This window comes from Mycteria americana, chromosome Z, assembly GCF_035582795.1.
Source record: "Mycteria americana isolate JAX WOST 10 ecotype Jacksonville Zoo and Gardens chromosome Z, USCA_MyAme_1.0, whole genome shotgun sequence".
Taxonomy (NCBI): Eukaryota; Metazoa; Chordata; class Aves; order Ciconiiformes; family Ciconiidae; genus Mycteria; species Mycteria americana.
In genome coordinates, this window is record NC_134396.1 from 45,698,587 (window position 1) to 45,717,006 (window position 18,420).

Here is an 18,420-nt window from a genome sequence, read left to right on the forward strand (position 1 = left end):
TCAAGCAATGCTGAAAATGTTAACACCATTATTATAACACCTGTACTCATCTGACTAGCTCCCCAGTGGGTGGCTTCTATTATTGTCAAAGTGACTTAACCATTAACCCTGTTTAAAGATGATCAAGCTAATTGGGACAAATTCTGCCTTGGTTTCAGGTTGCAATACAGATCTAGGTAACAGAGCCAGCATCATCAAATGCTTTCGTTAACAAGAGTCACTGTTTTATGGATTTTTAGGAAGAGTTCCTAAAGGCTGTAAAATTATCTTCTACAGAGGTCTGCACTCAAATTTTAACTTCAGTAATCATGACTTTGAGCTCCGGGGATAAGCAAAAAAAGGAGTAAATGAACCATCCTTCCCAAATTCAAATGTTGTCCTTCTGTATCTCTCAGCACACCATTGCTACCAAGATTGCTAACACAGAGGAAAGACTAGGACAGCCACTGAAAATTATTCTCCACTTCTTAGTCAGTAATGGAACATTTTTTTTTTTAAGCAACAAAAAAGCAGCAGAATACATCACAAGATGTACTCTGCTTGCTGGATTAGTTTAAGCTAGCATTAGCAAAAATAAAAGCCCAGTTAGTAAGTCTTCGTTGCACTGTTCCAGACAACCCTTTGACAAAAGGTAGTCTGAGTGCAGCTGGCCAAAATCTTTTGATAAGATTCTGATTCTGACCCCAGAAGTGACTTGCTAATTATTGACTTGCACAAAAATATTATTCACATCTCTCTTTTTCTTCAATAAAGTATTTCTATGCTGATTACTTTTTTCTTTAAATTCCTTTCTGCCATTTTCTGAACTTATTTCTTATCTTTCACTCTTTCTCATTTCAGACTGTTTTCTGGTGAGAAAGGAAAGAAGGGAAAATGGGAGACCAAAAATGCTACAACATGATTACTGATAATATTTACCTCCCATTCTTAGTTTGTCAGTAATGCAAGCAAAAGCGCAACAACCAAAAACCCTACGAACCTCTCAAACTTCTGGAAAAAAGGTGGCTTTTTCCCTCTTCTAATACACCCCCCAAGCATCCCAGTTCCTCGAACACCTGCAGGTCTGAACCTTTTATTTATAGTTACCTACATTCTCCTCTCATGTCAATGCAACTCATCCAGGAATTAAGATTTTTTCCCCAAAGACTAGCTCTTTTCTTAATTGGCAGGAAGTGACACCCAAAACATGCCTCATAAACTACCACTTAAAAAGCCTTAACACTTGCTGTGATACCGCGCAACACCTCTTCTGTGAGTCTGCATTTTCTCTGTTAACAGTGTCCCTTCCTCTGCTGCTTTCCAAATACCTTCTGCATACTCCTCCAGCACAAGGGGATTAACAGCTTTCAAAGAAAGCATGGAGAAGAAAATGGTTCTCAGATTCTCCTTCCTGCAGATCCAGCTTAATATCTGAAGGTACTTTTGGTGTCCTCTGTAGCAAGGACAAGAAGAATAATTACTTTTACTATCATTACAGGTTCACATTCTAATCTTAATCATGTGGTTACACTGAAGTGCTCTACTAACAAGATAAAGGGGAGTTTTTCAGGAGCACGGATAGAATTAGATGATCCCCTTCCCACTGACTATCCATAGAAGCTCTGCCTTTGAAAATTTTCTACAATTTAAATCCCTGCTAAGAAGTGAAGCCAGCGTTGACATATTCCAAAGTCAACTGGTGACAGGATAAGTTAATGTAGTATGGACTGGTGAGGATCTAAGCAGGTCACTTCCTACAACACCACGTTCACTCTCGTTTTGATGCAACTTCTGTTTTTTCTTAATGATCAAATGAAGCTGCTTTTTGAGCAAGCTGCCTGCTGTAATTTTTTTTGTAATAAAAATATTAAGTGGCACCTTAGACAATTAAATTCTTGCTCTGAGGCACCTCTTACCATTAGAGTCCTCCACTTCTTCAGCAGGAGTGTGGTTCTTGGAGGTGTGGTGGGCGTGTGAGGCTGCAAGGTTGACAATGCGGGGTCTTGGTAGTGTCAGTGCTTTCCCATGCACTTTCAAGGAGTGCTCTTTCAGCTGGCTGATTGTCATGGTGGAAAATGAGCAGGAGGAACATTTGTAGGCATGTTCACCTGGGTGAGCGAAATACAGGCAAGTCATCAGCTCACAAAAGAAACAAAATGGGGTCCCCATACTTCTTTTACTGAACTTGGCAGTAAAATTCCCATGGACTCTTCAGCGAAAGACTGATCCCAAAGAGAACAAGCTATGCGTGTCTCCTTGTTGGAGCAGTCTGGAGTCTGCGAGTACAGACACCTGCTTTGGACCAAAGTATGGCTTTCTGACAACTGCAGATCCTTGTAAAGTGACCGATGCCAAAAACCAGAGACCAGACTCTTAGCATGCCTGTGTTGCATGGTATGAGAAGAAAACAGACTCTGGGATGAAAATGGAGTCACTTAACTATAGCACTTCCAAATTTCTTTGGGAGCACAGCAACTAGAGAGGGTGAAGTCATCTGTTTCTGCATGCAGCACATCGAGCATCACTATTAATGAAGCAAGGAGGACACTACAAAATGCTAACAAAGGTCCCTCCAAAAAAAAAGGGGCGGGGATTTGCATTTGGGGAAGGTTGCATTTTCCTTATGAAAAACCTGCCATTAGGCAGGAGTAATCTTCACAGAACTGGTAACCAAGTCAAGGTTGGTTTACTACAAGAAGTGAACATGGCAATACCAAGAACAGTGCATATCTGTACGGCTATGTGAAAGTGTTATGAAAAAGCACTAAAAAGAAGTGAAAGAACAGAAGTAATGAACACTAGTGAATTTAATTTTGAATACATTCCGAGCCACAGAGACAGCAAACAAAGGGAAACAAATCCTGAGACAAGATTTGTTTTGCATTAAGCATGGAGGCAATTGGAACACAAAGTGAAACTGTCCCAACACAAACAATGCAATATTATACAGGTGCCAAGTTATTGTTTTGGAAGTGCCACTTCCATGTACAAGAGTAACACTGGCCACATACGAGTTGTACATAAAGTGCCAAAACTAATATAGGACTGAAATATTCATGAATAGTAACAGAAGAACAAGAGTTCTGGTAATGAACGAAGCAGAACATGTTTTCCATCTCTCAACAAATTTAGCAAACAAGGTTCTCAAACAGCATTGTTTCCAACACCGGAAATACGTGAACCAAAAGAGAATGTGAAAACACACTTTTGCAGCAAGTCAGAGTAAGCACACCTGAAAAGATTAGCAACCATTCTACATAAAAATAAGTCCCACCCCTCTCTTCGAGAAAAACTATGCTACTCATGGGGACAAAATACAAACTCTTAAAAAGCCTCTTTTGGTACATCTGAAAAAGAACAGATCACTTAGAGTCTGAAATGGTGAAACAAGAAATTGTCCCACGTTTTTTCAAATGGCATTCCTCACCTGCATATTATATCAGTTATATATTACCTTTTTACAAATTGAAAACATTTTTTGTATAGCACATACAATAAGTTGCTCAATGGAACAGGATAATATAAGGACAAAAGAAACTCCAAGGTATAAGATACCAGTGAGATACAGATATAGACCTTCATGGTTTGTCAGTATAAGAGATTCCTGGACAACAGTAGGCACCAACCGTTAACTTAAAAGCACCACAAGACATTAAAGCAAATGGAGGACGATTACATATTAAGAAGTCTAGACACAGCTAAGAAGTATACCCACTATTCAGCCATAACAGTTCAGGTGGACATCAGCATGAAAGGATGTGTTTGATTGCAGAGGAAAGGTTACAGTTTGACTTAACAGAAGTCTTCTGCACTTTTTTGACTACTAGTTTTGCATTTCATAAAATGATTATATTAATACACATACAAATAAATAAATCTAAAAATTTATGTCGTGAGTCTCAACAGCAGATATGTACTCAAAGCATTATGTTCCAGATTACATAGAAACTGAGCAGGGCCAATATTCTGTCTTACAATCATCAATTTGTGCATGCAGCGCATCCAGTGTCATTACTAATGAAACAAGGACACTAGAAAATGCTAACGAAGTCCCCTCAAAAATATAAACAAAAAAAAAGAACAAGTTAAAAAGTTCAGATGGAAACAACAGACAGCCCGTTTAAAGATTCTGTAAACTGTTCTGCTCCATGCCAAAGGAGATGGCACATACCGGATGAAAAACAAATGCCAGAAACACTGACTGGTACCAGCTGTTAGGCAAGAACACATTTTACAGTCCACTGAATTTTGACCCATCCCCAGAAAATGAGGGAGAGAGGCAGACTGCATAAAAGACTTCAGGATTCAGGATTTTACTGAATTTTAAAGATCTCCAGGAGACTTCAGAAAAAATCAGGAGGATTGAAGTTTCCACTTCTAAATAAACTGATAATGACTTGATTGACAAGAAACAAAAAAATGGTAACAAAAGAGATGTTCAGAGAACCACTGTGTTATTGAAAAACTGGGGAGTCTGAGGAAAAGTCTTCATAACATGTTTATTCAGTAGCAAATAGTTCTGAAGGACTGACTCAAAACACAACAAAGCAAAGCTCTGACTGAAAAACATACAAGCAATTTTTCTGAGATGTGAATATTTATTTGGTAGAAATGGACAGAGGCAGAAGCAGATCACAAGGCTTTGGAAACCCTATTACACAAATCATTGTGCAAGCACTATGTAGGCAACCATGAAATTGTGTTCTTGTACAATGCAGAACATGGTCCTTCAAGGAGTGTCCACTAATCAAGTTCAAGAGTATGAATTCATAATAAATAAATCAATGACTTAGATGAAGAGGAGTGTGAAGTAAGTATTAGTTGCATGCTAACTTTGGCTCTAAAAATCTGGCGGGTTCAAACAAGGTAACACAAAGTAGCCCAACTGTACAATAGCATAAAGAAAACATTATTTTATGGTTGGCAAAGATAAAGAACCATGTCACCTCTGTACAGGATGTGGGATTCTGTAAACTGGAACTGCTGCGTACAGTTGGATTTCCTAGAAGGGACAGAATGCCATGGTCCCATACACCAGCAGGTTGGCAAAAGTTAAGCTAATCCACAATACCCATCCAAGTACAGAAAAGGGTCCTGGCACAAGCTCTGTGAAATCCGAAATCAATACAGGAAATGAAGTACAAGTGACCATCAATCCTTCCTACATTTCTGTAGATGAAAAGTGCCTTTGGATCAATGGTGACAATTATCTTTTTAAAAAAAAAAAAATCAGCAGACAGCTATAAATTCCTCCTGCCTTTTCTCCCCATCTTCCCATCTTCCTCCTCCAACCCAACCTGAGTATATGACATAGTGTAAACAAATGATAAAGGAAGGAACATACTTCTAGCCCTTTTGTCATCTGTTCCAGGAGTTCTGTTCTACTTGCAAGTTTTTAACAACTGGGCTAGTTTGCAGTTTTTTAGATTGGTCAATATTCTATTATTTGCATCAGAGTGCATGTTTTGACTGTGGTTTGAGGGTTGATTTTTTATCCTTTTAAGCACAAAAATGCAACTGTAACCAATGGAGCCAGTGGTTTTTGACTCCAATCTTCTGATAACCTTTCAATGCATGATGCATGACGGTGCCAAGAGTCTAGGGCCACGGAATAAAGAGGAGGAAAATTCTGAGTCTCGCACTTTTTAATAATCAAAGCTGCAACACTTTGAGGTGACCTATCCTGTATGACACATCACTTTCCCAATTCCTGTTCATCAGAAGCATGTCTGCTTGCTTGCCTGTATGGATTCTGTACTGCAATACAGAGATTTGCAAGACAAATTTCCATGTACAATAATGGAATCATGCCATTCTCAGTCTGCTGCACACAGACGTGACTCCCAAAGTTTGCAGTGTTTGGTTTTAACGTGAAAGTCAGCGTAAGACTCTACCAAAACCAAGGTGCAATCCACAATCCTTTTCCCAGTGTCACCTGAAGCACAAACATAAATACAAACATAGCGGAGCAAAGCTCATTACCAATCTGTTAAGACACCAATGGTATAAGCGGACTGATTAAATTCTCTTGGAAACAAGCAGAAATAATAAGAAAAAAAATAATTCCTATAAAAGAAAATAGAAGAAAAGGAAGAAGTTCTTGAAGTACTCATCACTGTTTTAAATTCTTGTTCTTCCAAAAACATCCAAACTCCCACTGATTCCAACAGGTGTGCAGGCTGGCCAATCCTGACTTGCCTTTGAAAATCTTACCCAAATTTGGTGACAAAACACGTGGTTCAAACCAGCATCTCTGATCAGCAACAAGAATACACGGGCCATTTCAGCTGCTGCACTGCAAAACCGAGAGAGAAAACTTACCAGCATGAGCCTTGAGTATATGGGTTTTCAGGCGGCTATTATAAGAGGACTTGAATGGGCACAGTTTGCAGCGGAACGGCTTATGGTGTCCATGATGGGTCTGCATATGACGATCCAGACTTGAAAAGAGAAAAACAGAAAAGGGAAACACGAAAGAGTAAATCATTTCAACTCTTCCTTCAGATGCAAAGCAAAGCACTTAACAGCAATAATAAACTGCATAAGAGGCAGATCAGGCTCAACTATCCTTTCTCATATTCTCTCTTAAAATTAAATAGGTCTGCTTACAGAATGAAGTAGAATCTAATCTGAGAAAAAGGAGCAGAGCTGACACCAATTCTGTTATGCAGAGAGCAAGACACTTAAATAAACTTATAGGGCAAGATTAGTATAAATTAAATTATACCTGATCCAGACTTAAAGGACCAGCTGAAGAAACAAAAACCAGACAAGAACAGTAAAATTATCATTACAGAATTTTTCTCCTGGCAAACATTTTTGTGAAAATATGCCCCCTTTTGTCCTGTTGATGGGGGGGTGGGGGGTTGGCATGTATTTTTGACCAGCTTTACTGAGGAAGCCTTCTTTTGGTTACAGCAGCAAAAGCAGATTAGAGATTCTGCTCTGGGGAGGGTGCCAGCAAGCTGCAGTTGATGAGTTCCAGGATTAAAAGGCAGCAGAGTATTAGAAGTAACAGTGTGGGAGATTCTGCATGAAGCTCAACAAGAGAAGAAGGGGTGGCAAAGACCAGCCTCTACTTTCTTCAGGAAAACTGGAAGCTACTGACAGCCTGAATATGGGGGGATGATCAGAACCTGCCCTCTCTCTATAGCTTCTCATAACAGCTCAGTAAAGTTTGGAAGGGAAAACGGATGTTTTCCACATTTTCTAACAGAAGATCAAATTCATTCTATCTGAGTAAGTCCTGCAGAGCTCTGCAGTTCCTACACTGTGGCTGACAGCCATGAATTCACAGTCTCCAGGTGGCAGGCAGGTAGTTTCAGCTCGCGTTGTGAACATTTCCAGTACAGCCTCTTCTTTGAACACATTCATGCTTTGTGATCTAGTCGTAGTTTAAGTCATCTTACGGATGGTGATGGAACAACAACAGGACAGATACAGCACACTGGACGAGTGGCAATTTGCCAGAACTATGCTCCACCTGCCACCTTAATTCTAGATGTATTTCAGTGTATTTCCTTTTATTTTTCCTAAATTGTCCTGTTCTTTTTTTACTGAATATCAACACGTAGATCAAGTGGCAGTTGTTCAGCCCTCTCACGCTACACAAGACTGTCACGGGATCTTTAGTCCCACACTGACAAGAGCTTCAGCCAGAAAATCCCTGTTTACGAGAGCTAACAACTGAAGTCTGTGTATTCAAAGATCTGATGACAGAAAAAAAAAAAAAATTAACTTATGTCTCCTCTCAGGGCCACTTCACACAAATACAATTTAATCGAAATCCAGGATAGAGTTTGTGGCAAGCTAAAATGTACAGCTTTTCCAGACAAAGGGGAAAAAAGTCTCCTAAATGAGTAAGACATTGAACACTTGCAGTGAATACTTCATAGGACAAAATTTGTTTTAAATAGCACTCAGGGAGTGAACTTACTTAGCAATTAAAGCAGACTGCCAAAGATGTATATAATACATATCAAGCTATTCTAAATATATGCCTTAAGGTATTCTACACAGTAATAATTAAAACGATATTCACAACCACATACTTTGCCAGCAAAATTCTTCCAAAAGCAGGTTTTTAAGTTTTGGTTAGATTTGGGAGAACAGTGGGCTGTTTAAACATTTGTTTTGGTTTCTTTCACAGACTTTATCTCCCAAGAGAGTAATTACATCAGAAACAAAAATAAAAGATGAAGCAGACAACTTCAACAACATCAACAACACCTATTATCAAGTTAGGTGATACCTGATAGTTCTTCCCTGCCATCCACCACTTTCTGACTTACCTGTCCTTCTACTTGTAGGACATGACTTTATTCGCTTCCTAGGTAGGAAAGAGAGTGACTAGAGACCAAACTCAACACAAGTCTGATTTTGGAAGCAAAGCAGTTTACTAGGCAAATAGCAGGTTCTGTAAGCTATGTGAGGTAGGGGCGTCACCCACCGTCAGCCTTGCCAAAGCAGGGTGGGATACACCCAGTGGTACCCATCCTTCCCCCAGTCCCTTTCTTACTGTTGGCTGCTCAATCCCATGGACCTTTTCAACAAGGCATACGAAACTGTGGCATTAATTTGCAATTCTGTGACACCAGCAAAAATACTGCTTTTTAACATAAGGAGTTAAAAAATGCTTTTTATCATGCTTTCTCTCCCACATGCATGTGATTGCAGAACAGTGACACCTTCACCAAATTTAAGACCGCTACTGACAGTGCTATGAATGCCTACATCAAATGAGTACCTAGATCTCTCTTCTTTTGTTAAAACAGTAAATAAGCAGCTATCTCCCCAGAAATTAGACAAAACATGTACCTGTGAGTCAGTCCAAGATGCCCATGGAAAATACCCCACAAACCCCATTTTGGGGGGCCATGCCATATATATATGATTATGATTAAAATAATTTTTAAAACTACTCAGCTTAAGGCAAAGTTAACCTTAGGGAAACAAATTGTAAGAAATGTAACTATTAATGATGACTATGTATTTTTCACATGCTACATCAGACAAGGAAAACAGGCTGACGGATTCACTAGTATACCACACTGGTGTGAGCTTTAAATATTTGTAGACTGAAATTACATACCATAATTAAGAAAAGAAAAAAAATCTAATTTTTTTTCATAAGGTAAGCTTATGATAGTTATTTAATATTAGAAATGAAAACTCAATCATCAAAGAGTTGTAGTAATTATAAACAAGGTAGTTATATGCAGCAGAAGTTCCTTATATATGAAAGATTAACAAGGAAAATACTTTTCTCTCCTCTTCTTGGCTTGTTAAGTCTCATGCATTTGACAAGGTTGCATAAGTGGTGGGCTTCACTGTTTGCCTACTGAAAGAAGTCTTATTCTTTTGCTTGCATGCTTTTCCCCTACATGCAAAAAAGGGCTTAAATAAATTCAAGAAGATATAAAGATGTGACCTTTTATAAATAGCTACTCATAATGGCCAAAGATTTTGCAGCATAGAAAACACCTAAATGGTCAGAAAAGTGTTGCTCAAAATCAAGTTGAGTGCGCTCTTCTTCAATGTCAACCTACAAAACAGTACTGCTAGTTTGTGCTTCTTTTGAAAACAAAAATAAAAGCCACAACTTACTTGTGCCTGAAAGCAGAGACAAAGGAGCAATACTGGCAGCTGTACTTGTCTTCCCGGGTAAACATGGCCAGAGCCAAGTGACTCCTCTCGTGAGATCGCAGACCCTGCATAGACATCAAAACCCGGTCACACTGGCTGCAGTGGTAGCCCCCAGGCCTGGTTTCATCTTCCAAGGATGCTCCAGATTCAGCTTCTGTAAATTCCACAATGCCAGGGTCTTTGGCTCCCTCACAACCCTCCATCAAAGTTGTGTTTGAAGAATCTTCAGCTTCCTGCTAAAAAACACATACCCCCCCAAAGCCATCAATTCTCTCTCCCTTCTGCCCCTCAGTCTTTTCCATGTGTTCATTATGATGCCTGGGTTTCCCACTGCATTATTTTTCTAAATACATCCCTACACAAACTCCATGTCAATGGCTTTCTGAAAAAAGGGCCTACTCTTGGGAGGGAAAAGTGTAATTATATCTATTATATCCATACATGAATATGTAAAAAAAGAATCTCACTCCTTGATCAAATTTGTGTCAGATAATGCAAGAAGGCAGGAACCAAATCAACTATCTTTCAATAGCCTTGATATGAATCTTCTAAACTTGATGAGATAAACATTAGTAAGCTATAGAGCAAGTTCATTTTAGTTTATTTTGCTCTAGTTAACAGTGTAACTACTCTGCAGACTAATACAGTAGTCTACCAGCGTCAAATTCACAAGAAAGAAGCCAATACTCTAAGACCCTAGAATCCTCGTTAAAAATAAAAAGTGAACAAAAAAGTCCTTTTTTTATTCCCTTTCCTAACTTTCCTTTCCTTTCCCTTTTCTACCAGAGCATGCATTTTTGCAGCAACTTTAATAACCTATTTCCATCACATTCTTTCAGCCATAGATTTCAGCTTTTGTTCCCTGCTGTAAAATTTCTATTTACTCAATAGAAAGCATTGACCCTACATAAACTTCACTTGACCCTACATAAACTTCACTTGAGAAGCAAGGAGAAGAGGAAATGGTTTGTTAGGAGGGAAGCATCTGAATATGTCAGTAGTACCAGGTAAGGTAAAGGACGGTCAGTGGCAGGGCAATGAAAGCTCTGTCAGGTAGCACGAGTTAAGCCATGAAGGACTCAGCTTCCTCACAACAAGCAGACATGTCACGAAAGAAGCACCTTTAGTCAGGCGACAGGAGTCTTTGCCATGAGTTCACTGCAGCACGAGGAGGAATACACAGCTAGTTCCCACAGCCTTGTTGCACTTTCACTACCCCTGCCGATATCCTGGAAATTGGGCTGTGGAGCATGGGCTACCCTTGGAGATGGGCTACCCTTGGAGATGTCCTACCCTTGGAGATGTCCTAGGAGGCACCCCCTTTCACAGGGAGAAAGGGGGAGAAAGGAACAACACATTTACACCTAATCACCTGAATGAGACCACTGGCTCAGCTGGCCATTGAATGCTTTGTTTGGAGCCAGCGTGCAAATTTCATATGGAAAGGTGTACCACAAGCAACTTCGCACATTTGTGTGTGCACACTTCCTCTTCTTAAAAAAGAAAAAATAAAAAATAAAAAAAAAAAGAAAATAAGCCGCTCCTTTAGGTTTAACTAAGCAGAAAAGTAGCCCAGAATAGCTGAGAGAAAGCCTCCTGCTCATAAACCAAGTCTTTCGGTCATCAACGACATCAACTCCTTTGTGGCTGAGAAGAAATGAGAATTAAATAGTCTTCGTGCCCCTGGATCAAGAGTGGAAAAAAGTTAAAACATCTTAAAATAAACCAAATGCACTTTAGAAACTTAGTGTTAGATTAAATCATCATGCTGAACTGGAATACCCAGTTCAAAACCCATTCAACTTCACAAGAGCCCTCCATAGATTTTCAATGAGTCCTTTATTTTAAACAATGCAAGAAGTTGCAGTCACCTTCAGTCACTTTTTAAAAATTCTTACCTTCACTGTAGCTGACACAGAAGAAACATTCCCATACTGGACATGCTTGCGGAGGTGATTACAGATGGCTCGAAGTGTTGGATGGACTTCCACGCAAAATTTGCATTTGTAGCCAACCACCTTCCTCTCCTTAAGTTTTGAAACATCTTCCAGGTGTCCAAAAGCCTATTTGAGTACACAAGCATAAATCACTGAAGTATGCTTTGTTATCTCATTTTTAGGAACACAGGCCAGATTTTACACCTGAAGGGAAATTATGCTTGATGTACACATCCTGTTTTGCAGAACTGCAAGGTCAATTTTTGTTGACGTCTATTAATGCCTCCAGAATAAGTGGACAAGACATCTACGCAGGAGAAACCTTCCGTTTCTGCATAACAGTGGTCCTCTAGAAGACCACTCAGTTTGGCCCGAAACTGTGCTCTACCATGACACCTCAATTTCCCCAACAGCTGTGCAGAGCTTTTCCACAAGTGTATTTCAAACTGAAACAGAAGGAAGGGGGTAAGTGGGCAAGAAAAGGAGCACAATTTGGTCTTCTGCTTATGAGGCACCAGATAGATTCATGTCATGTTAATATTGAGCACTTAATCAGAGAAACTACTGAGAGACAGAGAAGGTTGAGAAGGAAACTGATGTGTTATTCAGAGGTACACTGAAGAGGGGGATGGGACATTTTGTAAAGAATCTGCAACAAAGTACATGGCAGCCTTGCCACAAAAGAACAAGTAACTGTCAGATACAGATGGCCTTCCAGAAGGGTGAGAGGAAGGAAAGAAGATAATGGAAATACTGAAGGAAGCAGTAGGAAGGAGCAGGGCTTCCTACAGAACCTAGGGAGATGTGGATGATGGATAAGGAAATTAAAGCAGAACGTGTAATTGACTTATGGAGCTCACTGGCACACTGAGTCATTCATTAGCCTGTGGTTATTTGGCTGTCAAAGAGAACATGCAAGTGGGCATTAGTGGGCTCCCTGGCATGGAGCAGAGAGCAGGGAAAGACACCAGACACACAAATCCTTACCCTCTCTTGTTTGAAATCTGCAAAAGCACCATCTGCATATTTCTGCTTGCTTAAAAGCTGCTTCCTCCTCTCCTGACGTTTGGCACGCTTCTGGAATTCCTCGTTGTGACCATTCAAGTGTGCGGTCAGCTCTGCCGTGCTATGCAATTTCGTATCACAGTGCTTGCACTGGTAGATAGGGTTCTGAGAGCGGGTGCCGCTTCCCAGTATGGTAAAGTCCCTCTTCAAATCCTTGCTGTGGTGGTCGGTGTAATGCATGCACAGCAGCTCTGCTGTGCTGAACGACAGCTTGAAACATTTTATGCACCTGAAGGGAAGCCACTCAATTTCCTGAGCCTCAGTCTCCACCTCAGGCTTTTCAAAGTCATTCCTCTCCTCGGCTGGAGTTGGCTTTTCATGCTCATCGGCATACACAGCAGTGAAGTAACCCCCCAGCTTGCTCGCATGCTGCTTCTTAGGGAAAACACCAGGGTGACGCTTCATGTAGTGGGACACAATACCCTTTTTGCTGAAGGACTGGAAGGAACAAAGCGAGCATTTCTTCTTCTCTACAGCCCTCCTCAGCTCCTCACTTAACTGAGGAGTGTCATCCTTGGGAGGAGATGGAATGATCACTTTATTGGGTTTGTCGCTTACCGTCCTGGAGGCTGCTAAGCAGTGAGTGTAGTAAGCATCAATGTCATGTCTTTTCTGGTAGTGTGCCGCAAGCCCTTTGCGGATAGGGTTGGTGTATGAACATAAAGCACATTTGAAGAGGTTGTTCTTGCCCTCTGGCTGTGCCCGGACGTTGTTATGTTTGATGCGGTAGTGCCTAGCTATCCCCTTCCGGGTGGAACAGAAGTATTTGCAGAGCTGACACCGGAAAACTGTGTGAGACACTAAATGAGAACTGGAGAAATGAGGTGCTGCCACAGAGACTTCTCCAACATCCTCAGCAGCAATTTCTGGGGAGGCCTTGATTTCAGTCACCATGTCTGGCTCCACTGAGGCAGACACCTTTGGTGGTGACTGGGCAAAAAGATCAAATTCAGGTTGATTGTGGTATTTCTCATAGTGAATCTTCAGCTTCTCAAGTGTTCCATGGGTGTAAGGGCAGAGTTTGCACCGATAAGCACCATAGCCTTGCTTGAAAATCCTACTTGTCTCTTCCACATCATTCTGAGCAATATCATTTGACTGCTCCACATCATGCACAAAGTCTTCAGCAGTGACCTTTATTGATGGGTGCCGCTTCTGGTAGTGTGTGAGAACGCCATGAATACGTGTATTAATGTATGGGCAATGTCTGCACTTATACACAGCCCCTGGGTTAATGTCTATATCCTGAGCAAAGTCCGCCGCTTTCACTTTCATGCCAGGATGCTTTTTGCCATAATGTGTCAAGAGGCCATGCAGGTTGTTGTACTCAGACTGGCAAACTGTACACTGATATGGAGTGGAGGAGATGGCAGGGTTTGCAGAAGCCAGCTGGACAGTTTTTTCCTGGGAAAGGCTGGGATCCTCTACACACTCTGCATCCTGATCCATCTGTGACGTTGTTATCTGGTCTTCAGAATCCATCCTGACCCCAGCTTCATCAGGCTGCGGGATGGATTTCTCAGCAGCATCTTTCTCCTTAATGATATCTAACAACACAGATTCATCTCCATTCATGGCCCAAGGGTGAAATGCTTGATAGTGATTAGTAATATCCCATATGGAAGATGCTTCAAAAATGCAGTCTCTGCATTTATAGGTCTTTATCTCTGTTGGCATCACTAGGGCAGGAGGGGAAGGATCGGGACCTGCCCAGAGTTTAGTTGCCATATATGTATAGTCAACATAATGCTCGGGATGTCTCCTTTGATAATGCACAAGCAAACCACTTGGCTCTGTGTGTGAATAAATGCACCATTCACAGTGATAACCAGCTTCTATTAAGCCATCCAAAAATGCCCATCTCAGAATGGACGTGACCGTGGCCTTCAGATTCGGGTGGTCTTTCTTAATATGCTTCCTCAATGCATAGAAGTAAGGTGATGTGTAGCTACACTGCCTGCATTTGAGGGCTCTCAGCTTTGACTTGTCCCGTTCGGTGCTGGAAGTGTGAGCAGGCACACTGCCAGTCGATTTCTTCTGGCTGCGATCGCAAAGGCTTCTAATGGTGGCTGTATGCTGCCTAATCACATCTGCGTTAGCTTTGAAGTCACGATGCTTCTTTTGATAATGAATGAGCACGCCTTTCACGGTCCGATTTCCATAATCACAGTGTTGGCAGAAGAACATTTCATTCTCGGGAGGATTCACAGAGGTCTCGGATCCACCACGGCTCAACTGCTGCATTGACACTGGTGGCCTCTGAATACCAGGTGGCAACTCACCAGCTCTCATCATCGCTGCGGTGGGGGGTGCCTGTCTGATATATTTGGCAGTGACCTTTATCTCTGGGTGCCTTTTCTGGTAGTGGACAAGCACTCCCACAACTGAGCGGTTGCTGTATGAACAGTGTTTGCAATAGTAGAGTTCAGTAGCGAGGTCTGGGGGTGGTGGGGGGGGAGGTGGAGGTTGAGAAGCCAAGTTGGACAATTTTGGGGAGACAGGCGTCCCCAACTCAAAAGACATCTGAGCCAGGGCAGAGCCCCTGTCAACAGAGACTACACGCATGGTCTTCTGAATTCTGAAATATGATGCTTTTTCTTCGGGGTGCTTTTTCTGGTAATGCACCAGAACTGAATGCATGTTAGGGCTTGCAAATGAACACACGTCACAGTCATAAACAACCACAGTATTGACTGAAGGTTCCTTCTGATTTTCACATTCAGGACTAAAACTCTTGGCGGCACTTTTGTTAAAACCAGCTGGCACACCAGCCCCGCGAGCCACGGGGGTGGAGGTTGCCATAGTTTTTGGAGCAGAATTCAAGATCTCTCTCAGTGTCTGAGACTCTGTGTTCAGCCCTTCTTGCTGCTCAACAACATAGCTTGAAAATATCATTGCATTGTTAATTTTCACTGTGGGATGCATTCTTTGGTAATGTGGCATCAGGCTTCTAACATTCGGGCTTGTGTAAGAGCAGAAGCGGCAGCGGTAGATCAGATCAGAATGATCAAAGTTCAGTACATTCATAGCTTCAGGGTGATGTTCTCCATAATGCTGCTGCAGGTCTTCAAAGTTTGTGTAGTCAATGTAGCACTCAAGACAGCGGTATACTGCGCTGTGGTCATTGGGATCCAGGATATACCTAAAGCTGAATTTAATATAGGGATGCATTCGCTGGTAGTGGGTGCTAACACTCCTGGCAGATTTGTTGCTGAAATCACAGTGTTTACAATAGTAAAGCCTGCCAGAGTCACTAAACTCTGAATTCTCGTTGTTCTGATCGGTACCATACATGTTTGACTGACTCCCCAGAACAGAGGCATTAGGGCTCTGATGGTCTTTCATGCTGACAGAAGAATAATAGTCTTCCTCATCTTCAGATAAAGTGAGCTCAATCTCCGCTCCATTGGTGGAATTGTAGTCATGCTGCATGCTTCTAAAGTTTGTCTCCTTCTGGGAATCATTAGCCTCTCTGCCCCACATTTGCTGGGGTGCGTAAGAACTGGAAACCTCTATCATTGGTTCTGTTTGCTCTTCTTCTCTGTCTAACTCCACTTCTATCTCCACCTCATTGTCCTCTTCCTCTTCCTCATCATCCTCTACATTAATCACAGCATCTTCTTGCTGTTTGTTTTGGTTGATTTTGCTCTGCAGGTTGCTTGCTATTTCATCAATTCTAGTTCTCTTTTTCACTGGAGACAGATCTAAAGGGAAGTCATTTGACACCTTCCGAGGGGCCTTCGCAACGAAGTTATTTTTAGATGAGAGCCCAAGGATGGACGTCTGGCTCTTCTTCACTGTGCTGGCAGAGGGGTGAGCATCTGCCTCATTCTCTTGTGGTGTGTTTGACGGCGGTCCATCATATTTTGGCAAGTTGTCACAGAATGAATGCTTGTGCTGCTGATGAACTCTGAGGCCTTTCAAAGTAGTGGTGGAATAGTTGCACATTGTGCACTTGTATGGATGTTGTGAATGGGGCTGGGGTGACTGCTGTTGTTGCTGTTGTGGCGGCGGCACCGGTTCCATCATCCCAGCTGACTTCCTCCCATTTATATTTCCACTCTCATAAGACACTGTGCTGTCATTCAAAGAGGAGGCAATGCTTTCAGTCTGAGAGTTCATAGTGTCCCAGTCTGATGTTGCTCCTGTGTGACACTGCTTGTGGGCACCAAGCTTTAACGAACTTTTGCAGGTGAAAGGACATTCATCACACTTGTACACAGCTGTCTTCCCAGACAGGTGGATGTTCTCAATGTGACGGGAAATGCTTCGGCGGTGCATCGTCAGGAAAGGGCAAAAAGGACACTGGAATCTGTTCATGTACCTTCTAAAGGGAATCCCCTTTGTTTCCAATAGTTTGTTGCCATCAGATCCCATCAGCTGCTCTGCAGACATTCCTGAGGTCTGGTGATCCATGGAGTTCAAGCCATTCTCGCTGTCCATTTCATTTAGCTCTTCATCTGAGCTGGAGTCATTTAGCATACTGCTTGTTTCCAGGTCAGCAGAAGAATTCGTCATATCAGCAATTCCATAGCGGGATCTGTCAGACAAATTAACCATGCCCGAGTTGTGAGGTGACTTAGGCTTCATTTGAGGGTAAGACACAGAAGAAAACTTGGAAGATGTAGAAGAGTTGGGCCTGATAAGAGAATTGCCCATAGAGCTCCTGAAGTTTGAGACATTAGCATTCGACATCTCACGTCCTGTTGTATTCATGGAGATATAATTAGAGTTTGGAGAGGCATTCTGGGCACTCTTACTCTGTACATCAGGTGCACCGGTTCCGTCTTGTTGCTGCCTCAGGCTTGACAGTATTTTTACCATGCTGCGGTGCTTCTTCATCATGTGGTCACACCAGCGCTCCCTTCGAGGTGTCTGGTAGCTGCACCATTCACAGCAAAAGTTGCCCCTAGACTTTGTCAGGGGCTTGACCATGGATTCCAAAATGCTCCGCTCCACCACCTCTGCAGGCAGCTCCTTGCAGGGTTCCTGCACTGGCACAGAAGCAGACGTTGATTCAGACATAGCAGCGGCAGCAGTAGGAGGAGTTGAACTCTCTTTCAGGTTGTTTTTGTGATACATTTTCTGGTGCTTAATAATCCTTGCGCGCCTGGGTGACTTGTAGGTGCAGAACTGGCAACTGAAAACTTTGCCAAATCCTTCATGCATCATGATGTTGTAACTTAGGGAACTAGCAGTTGGTGGCCCCACTGAGCTCCCCCCAGCCTGTGCTCCATGAACCTTGCGCGTGTGCTCTATGAGGAGGTTTTTGGAACGGAAGTAACGCACACAGAACTTGCACTGGAAAAACTTGTTGGTTGGTTTAGGATTTGGAGCCATGTGCTGACCATAGAAAGTCTGGCTCTGGCTATAGTAACTTCCAGTCCCCATCTGACTTGTTGCATTTTGCCCTAAAATGAGAATTAAGGTGTATAGGTAAATAAAATCAAATAAAGAGGCTTTTTCCCCGCCCACCCTGTATGCCTAAGAATTCAAGCACATCCTGAATACATAGTAATCACACCAGGATTCCCTCAGTTATGTATGGTGAGATCTACATATCTAGCAACGGTCAGTAAAATGACCATTATGCATACTGCCTACATATATATGACCACGGTGTACAGTTTGGGATAGATAATTTCCAAAATAATCTTCTTGGGGAAAAAAGAAACCTAGTCCACTAATAAAGTTGAAAATTCTAAGGTAGTTCATGGTAGCCAAGAACAACCATGGAACCTGAAAACCAAAAAGCAATATGAAGGAATACATGAAAAACAGCTGGGAAATAAAA

General features: G+C 41.9%; 1 protein-coding gene across 5 annotated transcripts in view; it reads right to left on the bottom strand.

Annotated features, from left to right (window-relative positions):
- Nucleotides 1-18,420, bottom strand: part of ZNF462 (zinc finger protein 462) — a 91,446-nt gene that overhangs the window by 31,961 nt on the left and 41,065 nt on the right. For 2 of the 5 annotated variants that reach the window (XR_012773492.1, XM_075488715.1), the window contains exons 3-7: nt 12,549-18,037; nt 11,523-11,687; nt 9,586-9,860; nt 6,301-6,419; nt 1,896-2,087 (exon numbers count right to left, since the gene is read on the bottom strand). Coding sequence is in view for 4 of the 5 variants with exons in the window: in XM_075488715.1 (XP_075344830.1) it covers nt 1,896-2,087; nt 6,301-6,419; nt 9,586-9,860; nt 11,523-11,687; nt 12,549-18,037 (6,240 nt within the window). In the remaining variant the exon portion in view is untranslated. The remainder of the gene's footprint in view (nt 1-1,895; nt 2,088-6,300; nt 6,420-9,585; nt 9,861-11,522; nt 11,688-12,548; nt 18,038-18,420) is intronic. The other 3 variants (XM_075488716.1, XM_075488717.1, XM_075488718.1) reach the window with 3 other exon arrangements.